General features: G+C 42.1%; 1 protein-coding gene across 6 annotated transcripts in view; it reads left to right on the top strand.

Moving 5' to 3' along the window:
- The first annotated feature begins 6351 nt into the window (after positions 1-6351).
- PHACTR3 (phosphatase and actin regulator 3) overlaps positions 6352-20160 on the top strand; it is a 267248-nt gene continuing 253439 nt past the window's right edge. For 5 of the 6 annotated variants that reach the window (XM_042466347.1, XM_042466344.1, XM_042466343.1 and 2 more), the window contains exon 1: positions 6352-7062. In XM_042466347.1, the coding sequence (XP_042322281.1) occupies positions 6942-7062 (121 nt within the window). In that variant the 5' untranslated portion in view covers positions 6352-6941. Of the gene's footprint in view, positions 7063-17273; positions 17360-20160 lie in introns of all 6 variants that reach the window. The other variant, XM_042466346.1, reaches the window with a different exon arrangement.

The raw sequence follows: 20160 nt of genomic DNA, 5'->3' as shown, positions 1-20160 counted from the left end.
AGAATCTAGAATCATAGAATCGTAGAGTTGGAAGAGACCACTAGGGCCATCCAGTCCAACCCCCGCCATGCAGGAAATCCAAATCAAAGCATCCCTGGACAGATGGCCATCCAGCCTCTGTTTAAGACCTCCAGAGGAGATCTATCACCCTCCGAGGGAGTGCATTCCACTGTCGAACAGCCCTTACTGTCAGGAAGTTCCTCCTATGTTCATGTGGAATCTCTTTTCCTGTAGCTTGCATCCATTGTTCCAGGTCCTGTTCTTGGAGCAGCAGAAAACAAGCTTTCTTCCTTTTCATATGAAATCCTTTCAAATATTTAAACAAAGGCTATCATATCACCTCTTAACCTTCTTTTCTCCAGGCTAAACATCCCCAGCTCCCTAAGTCATTTCTCATAGGGCATGGTTTCCAACCCTTCACCATTTTTGTCGCCCTCCTTTGGACAACCGCCCCAGTTACTCAATGTCCTTTTGAATTGTGGCGCCCAGAACTGGACACAATTCAAGGTGGGGCTGACCAGAGCAGAATAGTGGCACTATTACTTCTCTGATCTAGACACTTATACTTCATTGATGCGCTAAAATAGCATTGGCCTTTTAGCTGCCGCATCACACTGTTATCATGTTCAACTTGTGGTCTACTGGACTCCTAGATCCTTTCACACGTAGTTTCATTCAGCCAGGTGTCACCCATCCTATATCTGTGCATTTTTTTTTCCCCCTAAGTGCAAACCTTACATTTCTCCGTTGAATTCATTTTGTTAGCTTTGGCCCAGCTTTCTAGTCATTCAGGTATTTGAATCTGATCCTGTCCTCTGGTATTAGCTATTCCCCCTAATTTGGTGTCATCTGCAAAATTTGATAAGTATGCTCCCAATTCTGTCATCCAGTCATGATAAAGATGTTGAATAGCACTGGGCCGGACAGAGCCCTGTGGGGACCCACTGGTCCCTTCTCTCCAGGATGAAAAGGAGCCATGTTGAGCACCCTTTGGGTTCGGCCGGTCACCATTACAGATCCATGTAACAGTTCCTTTGTCAGCCCACATTTTACAAGCTTGTTTGCAGTATGTCATGGGAAACCTTGTCAAAGGCCTTAGTGAAATCAAGATATTCTATATCCACTTGACTTCTGCCATTGTTCATCCTGCCCAGAGCAAAAAAAAAACAGGTCCAGAGTGTATCCTGCAGCAGGGTGGCCCCAGATATTACCTGGACAGCCTCATGGTTATCAGTGGATGAGAAGTCCTGCGCTGTCTTGACAGAGTGTTCTGCATGGATGTTGAAGTCCCCTACACAAAAAAGCTAAGGGGGACTCCAATGCCACTTGCAGAGATCAATTCAGCCAGCTCAGGAAAGGGGCTGTTGAGCAGGGGTGGCCATAACACAACAGAATCCCTATTCTGTCCTGGCTACCCACCTTTAATAGACACACTCACATACCCAGTAGACTGTGGGACAGGACACAGGACACCTGGTAGGGGATGGACTATATATATTGTGTATATATATATGCTCCCCCAGAAAAACCAGGCAGCATGGCCACTGGCTTTATTGGCCGGAAGATTACATTTTATTTTTAAATGAACTCTTTTTAATTTTGGAATTTTTTTTTACATTGAACACAGGAGGATGGGAGAGTAGGTAGCCTACCAAGATCTGCTCCGCTCAAAAAAATATTAAATGGAGAAGGAGAGAGGTGGTGTATCTTGTGCTCACCAGGACAAAGCTGCTGTTTTTATTGAATGATATGACTTTTTTGTCTTGAGTTTTTTTCTTCCTTTAAAAAATAAATAAATCAGGCACAGAAGAATATTGGTCAGAGGTCTTGCACAGGTTGCAGAGTAATATAAATGAGGCTGTTTAAAATTCTGCTGATTTACAGAAAATGGCAAATCTGCTGACTCACAGGTAATTTTTTGGGGGGGTATGACTCATGGCTTGCATTTAATTTAGGGGAAATCAAAATTTGAAGAGACATGGTATTGTCTCTTCAAAGAGATAATAGCAGAAAAATGTGCATCTCTCCCATTGTTTTAAAAGGAAATTGTATGTATTTTGCCAATGATGTGTTTGAATGTTAATTTGCAGTGTTTCTATGCTATATCAAGGTCATTGAAAAACAGAGAGTTTTTCCCCTCTTCTCTTCTCAAATCTGTGTTGGTGAATAAACATGCATAAATGGGCAAATAAGTAGTGATCCTGAAATAAATTAAGGCTTCAAGCTACATTAATTCTATCAGCATTGTTTAAATTACAGTAGAAGCTGCTTTTAGATGTACAGTAGTTAAAACCAGTGGCAGCCCAAGCTCTCTTGGAGCCTGAGGCAAGAAATGTTGTTCCCCCCAATCATCACTCCTTCTATTACTGCCTTTTGAACACCATTGCCTACCATCTACCATATTCTGAGAGCAAGACAGCTCTCTCTCTTCACCACAGAGCCATACAGGCCCACATGCCATGATTTGAGGGGTCCTTCCTCAAATGCAGTCATTACAGACGCATGCAATGGGATTTGCTTTGGGCGCCTTACTGACAATGTGCAGCCCTGAGGAACACAGAATGATGCCACACTGCATATTTAAAGCAGTTTGACACCACTTTAACTGCCACGGCTCTATCTACTGCAACAGATAAAACCTTTTCTACAGTCTTGCAGTCACCACAGAGTATCAACGATATCCTGGCCTTCTATAGCAGTATCACAGTGGAGGTTGGGGCTGAAGGTTTGAATAATTCTCACAGAAAATATCTGCCTCATGTACAATATTAACATCTCAGGAAGAGGAATTCTAATTTTCTCCTTTGACACACAATTATACATGATATCGAATGTATGGATTTTTAAAAAAGAAAACCCCTTAGAGCAATGATAGTAATGATTGTCAGTATTAAGCAAAGACCTTTTTATTTCAATAGGCATTTAACTTTTAATTGATTATAGAGAAGGGTTTTTAAATGAGATGGGCTGGACACTGTCTTTGTTATTATTGTTTATCTATACAGTGCCATTGATGTACATGGTGCTTTATCTTAAATCTTTATGCTTTTAAATCAATTTTAAGCATGCTTTTAAATCAATTTTAAAGCTAATTTTTAATAATTTCTGTTTTAAAACTTTTGTCTTTAATTTATGTTGACTTGGGTTCCATTATTGCGAGAAAGGTGGATGACAATCAAATGCATGAGTAAAAAATTATGTATGACAAGTTGATATTTACACCATTCATCTGAGAGGAGGCACGGATGGTAAGCACCAAAAGAAATGGAAACAAAAGTACTCAAAAAACATACAGGCATCTGACTAACATCTCAAATTGTTTTTTCCCTCCTCCTGTTTGGTTTGTAACATCTTGCCTGATGAAGAAGCCCACAGAGCTTCGAAATTTTGCAACAAGAATATTGTGCATTTCATTTGGCCAATAAAGGTATCACTGATGGATTTTTGTTTTGGGAAGTGTTAGCCATTTCCCCCCATGTTTAGACATTTTCATTCATTTTTAAAATGTTTAAAGTAATTCATCTCTGATATGCTATTTTCTGTGTTAGACCGTAATTCATCTGTAACAAAGCTTAAGTACTGCACCTTGCTGCCATATTTCCTCATGGTTCTACTCCCCTTTGCCTTCTACAATTGATTGCCATGCTGAACATCATTCCCAGTGTAAGCTCTCTCGGGGCAGGTACTTCTCCTCTTGGCCTCTGTAAAGCCAAGGGCACTGTATTAATGCCGCTTCTGCAGCAGTGGACTGCAACAATGATGATTGTGTAATCTTTTAACAGGCCTGTAAGGAACAATGCTGTTGTTGCAGGTATAGGACCACATTGCAGGTACAGTGGATCCTTGTTATACGCTGGGGTTTGGTTCCAAGATCCCCCGTGTATAACAAAATCCGTGTATGCTCAAGTCTCATTAAGTATAATGACATAACAAAATGGTGTCCCTAATAAAAAATGGAACATCAAGGTAAATTTATACTTTTTTGGAACATTTTCAAACCATGTATGCTTGAATCCGTGTATAAAAAATCCGTGTATAAGAAGGGCCGACTGTATAGGACCAAGGCAAAGTGTTCCACATAAGATGTTGTTGTTGTTGTTGTTGTTGTTGTTGTTGTTAACTGCCCTTGAGCCAAACTCAACCCATGGCAACCCTCTGGATGGGACATCTCAAAGTCTCCCCATCCTCCGCTGTTCTGCTTAGTTCTTGCAAAGTCATACCCCTGACCTCCTTACTAGAGTCCATCCATCTAACACTCAGTCTTCCTCTGTTTCTACATCCTTCCACTTTTCCTAGCATTATTGTATTTTCCAATAATGTTTTCTCATGATGTGTCTGAAGTATGACAGCCCCAGTTCTGACACCTTGGCTTCCAGGGAGATTTATGGCTTGATATATTCAAGGACCCATTTGTTTGTCTTTTTGGCTGTCCATGCAATCCTCAGTGCTCTTCTCCAGCACCACATCTCAAATGAACTGATTTTCTTCCTATCTTCTTTCTTAAGTGGCCAGCTCTCAAATCCATACATGGTAATAGGGAAAACAATGGCTTGTATGATTCTAACTTTTGTGCTCAGTTGTATGTTGGGATCTTTTCTAGTTCTTTCATAGCCATTCTTCCCATTCTTAATCTTCTTCTGATTTCCTGGCTGCAATCCCTGTCCCTGTTTGATCCCAGGTATGAGAACTCTTTTACTATTTCTATTTCTTCCTTGTTTGGGTTGAATTTGTGTTGATTCTCAGTGCTCATTATTTTTGTTTTCGTCACTGTCCCAAATCTCCATTCTTTTGGCCAAAAATTGTGCATTGTTTCTCCAAGAAAGCCCCTGGAACCAGTGGCTTGCCTTTTAAATAGCTCACAGATACCTTCCCCAGTTGTTTGGATTACAGTGTTTGGCTGAGGAATTCTGGGAATTGTGATCCAAAAGATACACTAAGTTTTGACTATGATAGGAAATGTAATCCAATACTTATGTGAGGTGACAGGTAACAGAAGACATGGTGACAGCAAGAACTTAGAATCCAGCTTCAGCCCTCCTAAGTGGTAGCTTAGTCTTTTGGTGACAATCTTGCATTTAAGAAGAGGTAAAGGTGTTGAAAGCACATATATGAAAGAGGACAGGTTTTCCAATCTGTCTCGACACAGTCCAGCTTTAAGTAAATGTTACTGTTGTGTGCCTTCAAGACATTTCTGACATGGCAACCCTATGACAGGATCTTCTTGGCAAGGTTTGTTCGGAAGAATTTTGGCTTTGCCTTCCTCTGAGGCTGAGAGAATATGACTTGCCCAAGCTGGTGGCCAAGCAGGGTTTTGAACCCGGCCCCCAGAGTTCGTCATCCAGTGCTCAAACCACTACAACACACTCGCTTCACCTTTTGGTACAGCAAGGTAAAATGTGACTCAGGGCCAGCCGACCTTTAGACAGAACAATGTAACATTTCAGACCACAGATTCAGACATGAATGAACAGCAAATTGTTACAATTGTTACAAGCTTTTGAGGATCCACTGGCTCAGCAGGGAAAGGTGTTTAAAATCATGTAGGAGGAAAAAATGGACTATGTTAATTCCAGGGTTGCATTTTGTCAAGATGTTGCTGGTGTTGTTCTGAGTCAAGATGGGGTTGAGGGATAGCTACTTATGTTGTCCCAATAAAGGTATACTTGTTTTGTGGATTTTGGATGTTATTGTATTTTGATATATGGCCAACATGGCTAGTCCTGGATATGTCTCCAGCAAATTGTTAGTTAACCATCACAATAGTCTACCTCTTCTGCTATGATAAATCAGCTGGTTTTGGATTGCTTAGGCACTTTGACCAGACTTGGAGCATATTTGCTCCTCTGCTTCAGGCAGCAAAATGTCTTGGGCCAACCTTGCACCTTTTATATAAGGGACACCATTTCTGCTATGCCATTATATTGAATGTCACGTGAGCATCCACGGATTGTGTTATCCACGGGGGTGGGGGTCCTGGTACCAAGCCCCAGCGGATAACAAGGAGCCACCGTATATACTGTGTGACCCTGGGTAGGGAGGAGGGATTTCCATGTCGACCTATGTATTGTTCTGCTGTGGAATGGCAATGGAGATGCTTGAGAGGCAGGGCTGTCACCCCCCCCCCCCTTTTAGGGTGTCACCTGCTGCAGCCTGCACCCCCCTGGAGACCCAATTGCCCCAGCCTCCCTCTTCCAGGTGCAGCAGTGCAGGTGAGCCATCATCTCTCCCTTTTTTTCTTTGCTCACCCTCTCTCTGTCTCCCCCCTCCTCCGTGATGTCACACCTACCCTCGCAAGGCATGATGGGAGAATCCCAGCGCTCCTCTCCAGAGATGCGCTAAGAAGGGGAAGGATAAAGCCATCCCAGCTTTTCCCTCCCGCCTTTTCCCCCTTTTCCTTTCCCTGTCAGTCAAGTCTGTCAGTCAGTCAGACAGTCAGCCGAGCCTCCTCGGGGGGGGGGGGCGTCTCTGGCAGGCCTTTCCCCCGCCTTCCTTCCTTCCCTTCCTTCCTTCCTCCCTTCCCCTGCTCCTCTCTGCTCAGCCCTGGGAGGCAAGGGAGGACCCTTGGCCAGGATGCCCAGGAAGAAAGTCCCCCGTAAGCTCTGCTAGGAGCCCAGCCAAGCGCCGCTGTGTCCACGTTGAGCTGGATGCTGCAAGGGCGGGCGCCTCAGGAGGAAGAGGAGGAGGAGGAGGAGGAGGAGGAGAAGGAGCCTCTTCACCAAAATGTGGCCCTGGCTGACTCTCCCCGGCTGAAGGAGAAGGAGAAGGAGCAGAGGACCCCGCTCCTTCTCCTCAGAGGCCACCCCAGCCCGGTGTGACCTTGCACCTCCTGTTCCATGTCCTGCTGGTGGCCTCTCTCCGGCCTCTGAGCTCCTTCCCTTCCCTTCTTCCCCTTCTTCCCCTTCCCCTCCTCCTCCTCCTCCTCTCCCAGCCCCTTCTCTTCTATGGCTGCATTGGAAGAAAGGACCGGCTGCCTGCTGCCCCGAGGCCGCTCCCAGAGCGACCCCAGCCTCCTCAGCGACGCCAAGGAAGGGCCCCAGGGCCAGCGAGAGCCCCCCGAGCAAGGTACACAACCAGAGCAAAGCCCGGGGGGAAGCCACAGACCCATCTTAGATCGTAATAGGACTCTATGAATCTGGTGTTAACTGCTGTAGAGTCTGGCTGTTGCTTTCTTTTTGTAATTATGTGGCTTAGTTTAAGGATGTGGAAGAGGGAATAAGGGGATTCATGGACTGATTTATGGATGTATTTATGGATTTCATTGATGCCTCTCATCTTGTAACCCGCCTCGATCCTTGGGGAGGGTCGGGATAGAAATTAACCTATTATTGTTGTTGTTATTATTATTATTATTATTATTATTATTATTATTATTATTATTATTATTATTATTATTATTATTATGGTTGTGTGGAGGGTCTGGTGAAGGAAAGGGCCATACTGGGAATGGGTGGGTATGTATATATATATATTGTGTGTGTGTGTGTGTGTGTGTGTGTGTGTGTGTCTTGCCAGCCTCTCTGCCCATCTGGAGCCTGTCAGAGAAGGAGGCAGGAGAAAATTAGGACCATCTTCTCCGCAGTAAAGTCCTGAAAATGATGCAGTGGCTTAGCTGGAAATAGGATTACATTAGAGGCAGAGAGAGAGGGAGCCTCCCCCGTCCATCCTGGGTTCCTCCTTGAGAGAAGAGGAAGAAAAGGAGGAGGAATTTGGGGAGAGGAAGGGAGAAGGCTTGGCTCTATTAAGGCCAACACAGCTACCCCTAGATGTATGTTTTTGGATTTCAAGAGACCGCATTTTAGCCTCACAGGGGAATCCCATGGAAAGAGCCAGTGCACTGGGACCTTGCCATCTGAGGCTGCTGCCTCCAACAAAGGTAAAGCCTTTCCTCTAATATTGGCACTGACTGGCATGCTTTGCCTGGACACCACTTAAAGTTTTCCTGAGGGGAAACCTGAAGACATCTTGAGAAATGAGGTGTTCTCTGCCTACAGAAGAACCTGTGGGTTCACAAAGGAAGGAGCCATGCCGGATGCCAAGGAGACATCTTCTCCGAATGGTGAATGGACATTAAATTTCTTTGACTTTGAAAATCTACCAGGGACCACATGGCCAAAAAGAAAAGGGGAGGTGCCAGCCTGCAGACAGGCTGGCATTCCCTACCATTTGAACGAAGGCCAGAAACAGAAAATGCAGGCCTCTGACAAACATCTTCAATGTCTTTCTCCAGTTTGCCTGACGAAGAAGCTGGTGTGACTTCGAAAGCTTGCAACATGTAATTGTGCATTTTGTTTGGTCTGATAAAGGTATCATTGTTTGGATGTTCAGCACCAAGGTTTTTAAGCTCCTTGTTTTCGTCGCCAAGGAGGGCCACAAACCTAGGGATGCAGCCTTATCTTGTTTCTTTTTTGCCTCCAAGTTGTTTTGGACTTGACAAAGGTGGACCTGTCATAGGGTTTTCTTGGCAAGTTTCTTCAGAGGGGTTTGTCACTGCTGTCCTCTGAAGCCGAGAGAGTGTGACTTGACCAAGGTCACCTTGTCTGCCTTTCCCCCATATATTTGTCCAAGTGGGTTTTGATGCTCCAGCAAAGAATCGGAGCCTGATCTCCAAAATCTTGGTCCAACGCCCAGACCACTATACCATGCTGACCACATAACAATCCAGCCAATTGTGCATCTCAGGAAGTAGACTTTAGTCTATGAAAGCTCATCCTGCCAACTTCTTTCTTTCAGTTAGTCTCAAAGGTACTGCAAGATCTTTCTGTGTACTGATTCTACAGACTAACATGGCTATATCTTTGAATTCAACCCTACCAATTGTCTTTTGTGATGCTTCTCTCTTAATACACGGAGAGCTAAAAAGGGAGAGAAAGGGACTTAACTGAGGCAACTCAGGTAGTCTGTGGTCAAGTTCATATTTCATCCTATGACTTCTAATATCATAGGTCATCTGGACCAGGTCATCCTGCAACTCTTTCCCCTTGGATTTCAAAAAACTAAAATTTTAAAAAGCTCAGAGCGGGTGATTCTCAGGGTCCCAAGTGGCCATTAGAAAGCTGCTTCTCTGATTCTTTTTAGAAGATGCCTAACAGTAATATTAGTTTGATCTGCTTTTGAGAACGGTTCTTTTGGACCAGTCCTGCTGCTTGGCTATGCCACCATTTTCACAGTGATGCCCAGACCAAAGTGGCAAGTGTTTTAATTTGGACAGTGTGCTTGGAAAAGCCCATCCTTCGGCTCCCCCACCTTCCCTCCTTTGAAACCACACATATATAATATATTCTTCTTTTTAAAAGCCAAAACCAAGATGCCTGCATTCCCCCCCCCCCTCTTTTTTTTTAAAAGTATTGACCAGAAAGAAATGCAATGAGAATATTGCATGACTGGCTAAGTCTCTTTGTTGGGTACCACAGAGCATAACTTACCTGGATGAGTGATTTAATAGACCTCAGTTTCAGCTTCTCTAGATTTGATTTACCACTTGTCTCAGATGGAGGGAGGAGGAGGAGGAGGAGGAGGAGGAGGAGGGAAGCCTTCTAAAGGAGAAAAGAGATAGGCTGTTGGTATGAGTTCACCATGGTGACCGAGGAAGCAGAGTAATAATTAAATCACCATTCCCACCCGCTTGCCCACCCCAAAGAGAAAGCAATTTTTGCTTCGTACTGAGAAGCCTAATCTTCTTATGAAGCACTGCAAAGTGTTAGAAGCAAGAGGAAGGAGAAATGAGGGTGCAGGCTTGTGTTTGCAATTGCCACTTTCTATTTCTAAGTATGAGAAATTAATAATAATAATAATAATAATAATAATAATAATAATAATAATGTCCCCTCCAAGATCCCTTTCCTCCCTTTGAATGCCTAGACTCTTTTGCTGTTGAACTACACGATCTCTTTCTTCCTCTGTCTTGCCATGACTCAAGCTCTTTCTCAAAGGACAAACAGCAGTAAGCAGAGCTCTGGGGATGATTGTGGGTAATTGCAGTAACGGTTGGTTCTGCTAAGGGTACAATTTCCTCTGGCTGACAAGAAATTTGGGGGGGGGGGAATCTTGACAGGACTGTAATGCCAGGTTGTATTGGCAGGAGAGGTCTAATGACAATCAGCTGGAAGCGAAGACCAGAATACAAGAAGATAGATTTTTGATTTTTTTTTTAAAAAATACAAACAGTTGGCCATAGGAGAGGGATGGCAAGGGTCTCTTTAAGAGGAGTTGTTGATTCAGGGTCTTCATTAAACACAGCAGAGACAGCATTTGGGCTGGGTTTTAGGGCAGGAGGAGGAATCTCCAACAGAGGTCTGTAACTAAGAGAGACGCAAGAGGGGAGTGTCCACTTTCCAACATAAATGAAAGCTGTCTGACTCCTTACTTTCATAGTCTGACTACCTTTTGAGTCTGTTCATTGCTTAACATGATTCCACTCTGTTATCTATTTTTCATTTCCTGTAATAATTTGGTAACATTATATTCCGAACATTTATATTGATGGAAAGGTTATTTATTTTGAGGCTGAGCTATCAAGGAAAGATAAAGATGAAGAAAACTGCTCTAAAATTAAACGCTTCTGACAAATACAGTGGAGTTTTCCCCCTGTACACACTGCATAGAAACACTGCTATGTCCAATCCTAAACCCTTTCCCACATTCTTTCTCTTTTCCCATAATATTGGTGTTTCAGTACCAGACCTATCCTCTAAATCCACGTAGCAGTGGTTCTCCTTGCATATAATTTTTGAACCAGGCCTTTTTATTCCCTTTCTCCAAAATCCACTTCTATCTTTTTGGTAGAGAAATATTATGCTTGCCATAGTATATATAAAAAATAGAAATTAGGATGGGCTTCTTTTGAAGTTCCAGCCTAATAAGAGAAGGTCCTTGTTGCTCTGGAAACAGATCTCTTTTTTATTTTTATTTTTAAACTGGGAATCATAAGAGCAGCTGATGAATCTCTGTTGCCCAAATATGCTGGTATCTCAGATCATGGGAACAAAAGATGCCACTAACCCAGTGTTAGACTTTCTCCCTGAGGGACAATAGGGTCTGAAGCAAGGGAATGTTATTTGTGTGCTTTCACATATGAAGGCAGCAGAAATCAGTTTGGTACATTTCTTCCCATTTCCTTGGTAATGAAAGCTAGATCTGACACATTTGCAAAAAGATAGACTTTGTTGTTGTTTTTTAAAAGAAGAGGTGGAATTATTTTTTAGGTGAGAGAAGGAAATGCATTGATCATTTCCTCAAAGAAGGCTATTTTCCCCCACACCCCTATCTTGTGCTTTTTTCCATTTCTTTTTTTAAAAAAGATCTAAACCAATTTTAGATATCTGAAACCAGGGGAGGGGGGAATGAATAACACCCATATATATGGAATAAAATATATGTAATGTACAACAGTGAATATCAACTGCATATGACTGTATAAACCTCTGTTCTTTCTTCTCTGTGGCCTTTTAATCTTGCATAACAAATAATAATAAAAACTTTATTTATATACCGCCTTTCCTGTAGATCAAAGCGGTTCACAACATAGTAAGCATGGGACAGTCTTTTACCAATGTGTTCAAGAATTAATCCCATTGAGTTCAATGAGACGTATTTGCAATCAGTTTTAGAGTGGCTTGAAGCTTAAGATGTTTGCATTCTATGGACCATTTATTCTAACATGATTTCAACAGTGTCCCATTGAAGTTAATGAGTGCAATCAACCGCAAATACAGATGCTGTGAATGCTGCATTCATTTCATTGTTGTTTTTTTCTTGCCTTTTAAGAAGGCTGTTTCAAAGTACAGAATACAAGAGTGGAGTGGGAGCTTTTAAGAGAATGTGGGAACTCTTTCTTCTGGTTATGCTGTTAGTATTATTTTATTCACAGTGCTGCAGCATGCCTTGTTTGCCTGAATCCCTCATTTGCAGTTCCTTCATTGTCCTGATATGAAAATTATATTGTAATTGTTGAAACATTGGAGTACTTCTTGTGGACAGAGTTCATAACATGATCTCTAGAAGTACCTCAGGGCTGGAAGAAAGTACCAAAGGTTGCACCTCCTTTCCTATGGTGCTTTCAGTTACAGAAAAGAGAGAGGAACTAATGGCACAATTTTAACTCAGCAAGCGAGCCAAAGTCCTGGCTCAGCCAACATTAGGCCATTTAAAGCTGTTTTATTTCCAAGATAGATGTGCTATGACAGATGGATCAAGACCCAGGGATTTTATTTTGGAAGAATGTACACATGGTTATCATGTGCTGGAAATAACTTAGACCAATCTTAACCCTGGCCTAGCTTTATAGAATCATAGAATCATAGAGTTGGAAGAGACCTCACGGGCCATCCAGTCCAACCCCCTGCCATGCAGGAAATCCAATCAAAGCATCCCCAATAGATGGCCATCTAGCCTCTGCTTAAAGACCTCCAAGGAAGGAGACTCCACTACACTCTGAGTAGAATCATAGAGTTATGCTGGCATGGGGTTGTGTTCTTGGTTGAGCGAGAATTGGATGTGGGTTGAGAAAGATTAGGAGAGGAGCTGAGCTCCTCTCACACCCCCCCCCCTTCTCCACCTCCTTTTTGGCTCTGCAGCTAGGTGATCTCTGAGATCAGTTGGCATAAGGGTTGCTCTGCTGTCTTAAGCCTAGTACAGCTGTCACAAGTGCTTTGTGCCTCATCCTAACCCACTTCAGTCAGCCTGTTTTTGAAAAACGATTGCACTGTAAGAAGCAGAAGAAAATCCTACATGATGGAGTGGAAAATAGAGAGAGAAAAAGACCCTTCTCTTATAACTGAAGCTTAGAAAAGTTACTTCTGTGACAACAGCTCCCAGAATTGTCATGCTGACTGGCCAATTCAGCTAGTTGAAATCCCAAAAGTTAGTATTCTGAGCTCTCCATTTCCCATTCATCATTCTATACTGAAAGGCTATTGGGTTCTTTGTGTATGAAGAGCATGTGTGTATAAAGTGTGTGTGTATGTGTGTGTTTTGCATCAGCTTGAGAACCATTCCACTGAAATACAGGGCATAATTCTTTAAAATAATCAGAACTTAGAATGATCCACTGAAATAGCTTGGCTTAGGACAGAAGGAAAATAAAATGTTAAGTTATAATGATAGTTCTGATCTAGTGCTATTTCTTCACACCTACACAAATGATTTAATAACAAAAGAACATAGTGTGTAGGTTGGATAGATTACAATAGCTGCTAAATTCAATTATGTTAAAGAATATTGGTTATACTCTTGGTTGGTTATACTCTTAAGTACCTGGCATAAAAGAGTGGACAGCAAAGAGGCAAGTTTTGTTGCATGACCAGAATAAAATCTGCCTTCTGCTAGTGGAAAGGTTCCATTCACATACTTCCCTACACCAGATTTTGGCATAGGAGACATTCTTGCCACATAACACCTTGTTTGGAATGGTCTCCTGGCTCTCTGCATAGCCTTTTTGGGGAATGGTTGGACTGTTATGGGAAAAACTGGGTAGGAAATGCATTGATTTTAAGACTGATGTATGTTTTATGTAAGTTACCATGTTAAAGATTCCTTTTGATTGATAGGCAGAATTTTAAAAAATAACTGCAGCATTTTCATTTTGATTTTTCCCTTTTTTAAAAAAACATGACCTTTATATAGCTTCATTTTTAAAAAAAAAGCATGAAAAAGGGAAAAAAAAACCCTATCTCTGTGTACAGTTAATTAATTCATAGAATGCATTGCCACTAGTTTCTGTGACTTTAAAATGGGATTAGACTAATTCATGGGAGGTAAGTCTTGTTGATAACTGCTGTCAGGTCAACTTTGACTTATGGCAACCCCATGCAGTTGTCCTCTTCTACCTTACCAAGTATTATTGTCTTTTCAAATATGATTACCCATGACAACTAAATGAAACATCCATGTTCAGCAGCTGTTGGGTATATTAGACACTGGGGCAAAAAGGCCTGTTGTTTTTGTACCTCACTGGCCACTGGAAGCTGGGTAGGACTTGGGCTGATTAAACAGGCTTGTTCTTATGCTCCATTTTCTAAAATAAATCCAGACTATTATGACCCTCAAGATATTTATTACACTGGAACTCCCATCAGGCCTAGCCAACATACTCAGTGGCAAAGAACCATGGAAGCTGAGTATCAACAACAGCAGGAGGGCCACACATTCATCATACCTTCCCAAGTGTATCTCATTCAATTTTAATTTTGTTTTCTAAACCAGGTTCTTTCTGTAAGAAAAAGAAACTGAAAAGAAAAATATTTGTCCTGTGCAGTAGCTTTGACATTCAAAACATTCTGCCTTGGTTTATATACTGTAGCCAAAAAGGATTTTGAAATTGCTTTTGCATTTGCTCAAGGTGAGGCATCCAGACGATTTCTGTTCCCTTTGATTGCCTGATGTTGATGGTCACAATATAGTGCTGACATAAGTTGAAAAGTGCCAGTGATTCACAGTACAGCCAGTGATTCAGCAGAAGCCTCAGTCTCTATCCAAAACAGGTCCCATTGGGAAGGACATTAGTTCAGTGGCAGAACACATGCTTTGAATGAAAAACATCCCTGATTTAACTTTCAGCATCTCCAGCTGGGGCTGGGAAAGACCCCTGTCGGAAACTCTGGAGAAGTCCTACGAGTCAGTAACTTACATTCACTTGTTAGTCTTGGCTAGAGTAGACCCATCAGTCTGCCCCACCTGGAATACTTGTCCAGTTCTGGGCACCACAATTCAAAAAGGACATTGAGAAACTAGAGTGTGTCCAAAGGAGGGCGACTAAAATGGTGAAGTGCCTGGAAACCATGCCCTATGAGAAACGCCTTAGGGAGCTGGGTATGTTTAGCCTGGAGAAGAGAAGGTTAAGAGGTGATATGATAACCCTGTTTAAATATTTGAAGGGATGTCATATTGAGGAAGGAGCAAGCTTGTTTTCTGCTGCTCAAGAGACTAGAACATGGAACAATGGATGCAAGCTACCGGAAAAGAGATTCCACCTCAACATTAGGAAGAACTTCCTAATAGTAAGGGCTGTTTGTCAGTGGAAGACTCTTGCTTGGAGAGTGATGGAGTCTCCTTCCTTAAAGGTCTTTAAACAGAGGCTGGATGGCCATCTGTCAGGGATGCTTTGATTGGGATTTCCTGCATGGCAGGGGGTTGGACTGGATGGCCCTAGTGGTCTCTTCCAACTCTATGATTCTGTTATTCTGTTATTCTCTGTTCTATCTACCTTTGTTTTGATGCACCATTCAGCAATTAATTGAATGAGTCTATTCTAGTTGGGACTAACCAACAGGATGCCAGTATGCAAAGGGATCTTGTAGCACCTTTGAGACTGACTGAAGAAGTTGTAACATGTTTTCGTAGACGTGATCTATTTCCTCGACTGTTCATCTCAAAGATGCTACAAGATCCCATTGTATACTGACATTCTAAACCAAAGTGGCTCTGCAACAGGATGCCAGTCAGTGATAACAATACTGTCTCAGTTGATCTGAATCACTGGTCCCACTGTTGAATGATGAGTCAGAGGCACATTGCATTAACAGTTCTACTCAAATTGGAACTAAGAAGAAGGTTCAGGCCATTGTTTTCTATGTTGTAGGATACTCATAGAATCATAGATTTGGAAAAGACCACAAGGCCATGCAGTCCAACCCACTGCCATGCAGGAATTCATAATCAAAGCACCCTCAAAAATGGCCATCCAACCTTGTGATCTTCATATGATTGCTTTATTTTTTAAAAAAATGTAGTATAATTTGTTTGCACTGCATTTTGGTTTAAGATATGTTCTAAACTGCCATAGGTTCCATACTGGGAGAAATCCAGGATATGAAATAAATAGATACTCTGGTCTAAGCCATTATATTCTAGTGTAGAGGCATGGTAGTTGTGGTAGTTTAAGCAGGAAAAAAAGTTTCAGCTAAATACTGTTGCCCCAACACCAGTGGCTCATCTCTAGGTGCATGGATCTCGTACCACATTGAACCTCTATGCCTCTTGCTTCCTTACCTAGAGAAATCTTGTCCACTTCACAGTGGAATGATATAGCATCTTGAGGAGATACTATTCCCACCAGGGCTATCCCCTACAATTAGGCAAAGAGGGGTGTCTACCTCAGGTGGAAGAAATAGGAAACGTGCATTCTTTTAGCCATTCCTTCTGAACCTCTCAATCATTCCTCCCTCCTAGAGAACAAAGCTGTGCCCCATTGCCTGTATGTACTCCACCTCCTGAACTTTTAGATTAGTGGACATGGTCCTGTTGTTAAAGTAAAAGTATAGTTATTTTTAAAATATCTATCATACTTTTGTCCTTGTTCTGCCTTTATATAACTTTTTTTTAAAAAAATCACCTACCAATTCAGTTGACTTCTGTACATGAAATAGGGTGTGGTATTTTTGCTTTTTGACTCAGGAAGTGAAAAATCTTGAACTATGGGAAGGATATCATGCTCACACAAGCCATAGTAAGCACTGAAAGGATTGTGTAGACATGTCTGCCAATCTAAGATACTGATAGCCAATTTAAGATACGGTTATAAAACAGCAAGGACAAAACATTGTTAGAGTGTTAGTGGAAGTGGGTGGGTGAAAGCATTTCATGTCTAGCCCCTTCAAAAACCTATTCTGCCTGGGAGATAACTGGAGGTACTGATGATGATTTTGAAAATGCCAAATGAGGCTTGTGGACCCTTGGGAAGGGAAGAGAAAGGCCAATAGCAGAAGGTGCTTTAATTATCCATGAGCATTTTGTAAACACATGCCTGCTTTTGGACCTGAACTCTACTGTTGCCTAACATTTTGCTGCCAGAAGCAGAAGACAAGATGGTTCGCTGCACTACTACCCCACTTCTACATACAAACATGAACAGGCTTACCATCTCGATTTTTCTTCAACACTGCTGATAAAAAAATATCCTGTTCTGCACCTGACTATGGGATGGTAGTTTAAGGAGTGCAGTATTATGTAATAGATAGTTGTTACTGCCATTCCAAAAGAGCATGGCTAGAAGGCTGAGAAGAAATGCTTGGGGACACTCTCAGTGACAAGAGAATAACAGCAACTTAAATAACTATCCATTTTCTGCCATCACAGGGTTCCTGGTGCCTTCATTTTGGGGAGGTTCATTGTAATAGAGTTTTATACTGAGGAACTACTTTGGATGGGACAAACTCATCTAAATTGTCCTTTATCTGTTTTTTTGTGGTGAATATATCCTACCAAAAGAATTTGAGACGTGATCCTTTGAGAGGTCTTAGGCTAAAGCTTTCTTTTTCTTTTTCTTTTCCCCTAAAAAGGTAGCATTGTTTTGTATCAGCTTAAGTGGAGGAATTCTTCATCAGTGGATGACCCAAGAACTCACTGACCTTGGCAAACCACAAAGGTACCATTTCTCCAAGGATGAGTTGTACTTTATTACCTCTCCCCCCATACAACCCAAATAATTTTATTCCATAGTATCTAGCAGGTCCATTTTGTTCTTTGATACTGTAGTTGATTTGCTCAAATAAGTCTTGTTGTTCACCATTGAATTAATATTCATTGAATCCTCTTTTTATTTTTTTTAAAATATATTTTATAACTTCCTCTTTAGTGTGGGGTAAATGCACTTCTAAACTTTGCAGTATTTGGATTTCATTTAAGATACATTATGCTTTTGTTGTGTTGATCTTGGGGTAGATCTGAACTGTATGATCTATGGATTTCTGAGAAATGGTGCCTGTGAAAGAACAAATCAGAAGCTGTCTCTTTCATCCCAAATGGCTGTCTGTACCAGGAAATAAAATACATTTTCAGATGACATATCCCCAAATCCCTAGGGAACATAGTTGTGCTGGATTAGAGAGGGTGTGGAAGCTGCAGTCCCCCCATAAAGTAATCTTTCCAGATTCTGGATTGTGTCATATAATAATGGAGCTAATCCCAATCACAGTCATTAACAGTTTTGCCAGATGTTGATGATGATGTCTGGTGATGCTTGTATAAAGGTGGGAGTAGGAAATCTTTGGTCTTCCTGATGTTCAGCCTCAACTCCCAGAATTCATTATTGGCCATGTCATTGCCTGTGGCTTCTGGATTTTGAAATCCCAAATGTGCAAATGTCCAAAGTTTCCTCAGCTGTTATGTAAAGGCATAATCCTGCATGTCAGATGAACGTAGAGGGAACTTTCCCATTATAGAAGGGAGTTTCTTGTTGTCAGCCATGATGAGGGGATATTCTGTAACTAGCAACACTCAATGCAGCCTCTGTCATTACTAGATACAACTGACTACTCTCAGAGCATGTAGCCTGCACCATGCAACATATGCAAGTGCCAAGCAACTATGATGCATCAGCAGCCAGATATTAGATTCATCCACCTATACTGGCATAGTTGCCAGCAACGAGGCTGCCATACTGCTTCAACAACTCATTTGCATTTAGAGTCTACTTTTCCTGGTCTCATAAAGAAAATATCAGTTGTAGAAATGGATCAGCTTTGTTTGTTTTATTTTTTAAAAGTAGTTTGCTTTGTTTGTCAGTGATGTAGTAAAGTAAGGACAGAGATGATGTGTAGGAGATTATCATACTGTTTTTAAATAGTGGGATAGAAGTGGGATTGTAAAGGTAAACCATCATTGAAGTATGTGCGATAGACCATTCTGGGGTAATTCAGAGAGATGGGGATTTAAACAAATTTCACTGCACCCCCCCCCCCCCCATTCCCAATGAAGACAAGACTTCTTTCTCATGGGGAGGCAATCATTTGTCTTTGGAAGAGAAAAGGAGATTTAAACAGGTTTCACTGCATACACACTCCCAATGAAGGCAAGACTACTTACTTACTTAGGCCCAATACAAACAGGCACTTTGTGGTGTGTTGGTGGCAATGTTAGGGTTCAGGAGCATGCAGCAACCACATGCTCCTGAGCCCTAATACATATGGGCGGCACCATCTTGATGCAGCACTGTTCATACAGTGTGCGTGTCCATGATGTATCTTGTGCGACATGTCCAAACGGTGTGATGCACAAGACATGTCACTGCGATGCTTCAGGGTACAAATGGCACCTTGGAGGTGTTGCGGGAAGGAGCTCCATTTTGGAGCTCCTTTTTGGGGTGGATCGTTGTTGCGGCTGTGCGGTTGCCATGGCAATGATCCAGAGGAGAAAGGGGCAGCCTCTGGCTAATGCAAGAATCATTGCTGTTTCAGGTGTTTAAAAAGCTGCAACTATATTGGGAGGGAAACTTTGTGTAATAATCTCCTTCAATGCAAAATATTTTGGGGTAGCTTGGTGTTAAATGGTCAGTGAAGACCATTTGCATTACAAAATACCTGTTTCTTTATAGATATGGAGATCTTGCATTGGCAGACATAGCTATGATGATGGCACTATATCACTGTAGCTACTTCAGTCAATGCTACCCACCCCAAAACTACCTCTTAAGCACCACAACTGAAGGACATTCGAGGCATTACAAATCATGGTATTGGGAAATGACATCTGCAGTACTCTCCTAGATGCAGGATGCATTGAGAAAAGCTGGAAACCATGCACAGTGAGGAGCATCCAAGGGAGCTGGGCATGTTTAGCTTGGGGAAGGGAAGATTAAGAGGTGACATGATAGCTGTGTTTAAATATTTGAATGGCTTTCATATAGAAAAAAACAGAGCATGCTTGTTTTCTGTTGGCCAAGACCAGGGGTAGGCAACCCTTTTGAGCCAGGGGCCGGGTTGCTGTCCCGCAGACAACTGGGGGGCCGAAGCAAAAAAATAAATAATTAAATAATTTTTAAAAAATAAATAAATAAATAAATAAACCGGGACAAATGTAGGACAAAATTTTCAAATGGAGGACACTTTTTAAATAAAAAATGGAGGACACGCGAAAAAATTGGCTGATTTTTTAAAAAATGTTAAGATAAATGCATTTTTCTGAGGCTTCTATAGACAATTGCCCCACTATGCCCCTCACGCGAGACGCCAAAGGCCCCAGCAGCAATCGACAGCCGGACCGGGCTGGGGCCAGTCCCAAGGCCTCGCCAGGCCGCATCCGGCCTGTGGGCCGCAGGTTGCCTACCCCTGGCCAAGACTATAGAGCAATGGATTCAAACTATAGGAAAAGAGTTTCTACCTAAATGTTAGGAAGAACTTCTTGACAGTAAGAGCTGTTAGTGAAATATGCTGCCTCAGAGTGTAGCAG

Source organism: Sceloporus undulatus, chromosome 4 (genome assembly GCF_019175285.1).
Source record: "Sceloporus undulatus isolate JIND9_A2432 ecotype Alabama chromosome 4, SceUnd_v1.1, whole genome shotgun sequence".
Taxonomy (NCBI): Eukaryota; Metazoa; Chordata; class Lepidosauria; order Squamata; family Phrynosomatidae; genus Sceloporus; species Sceloporus undulatus.
This window is presented reverse-complemented; position numbering and strand designations above follow the sequence as displayed.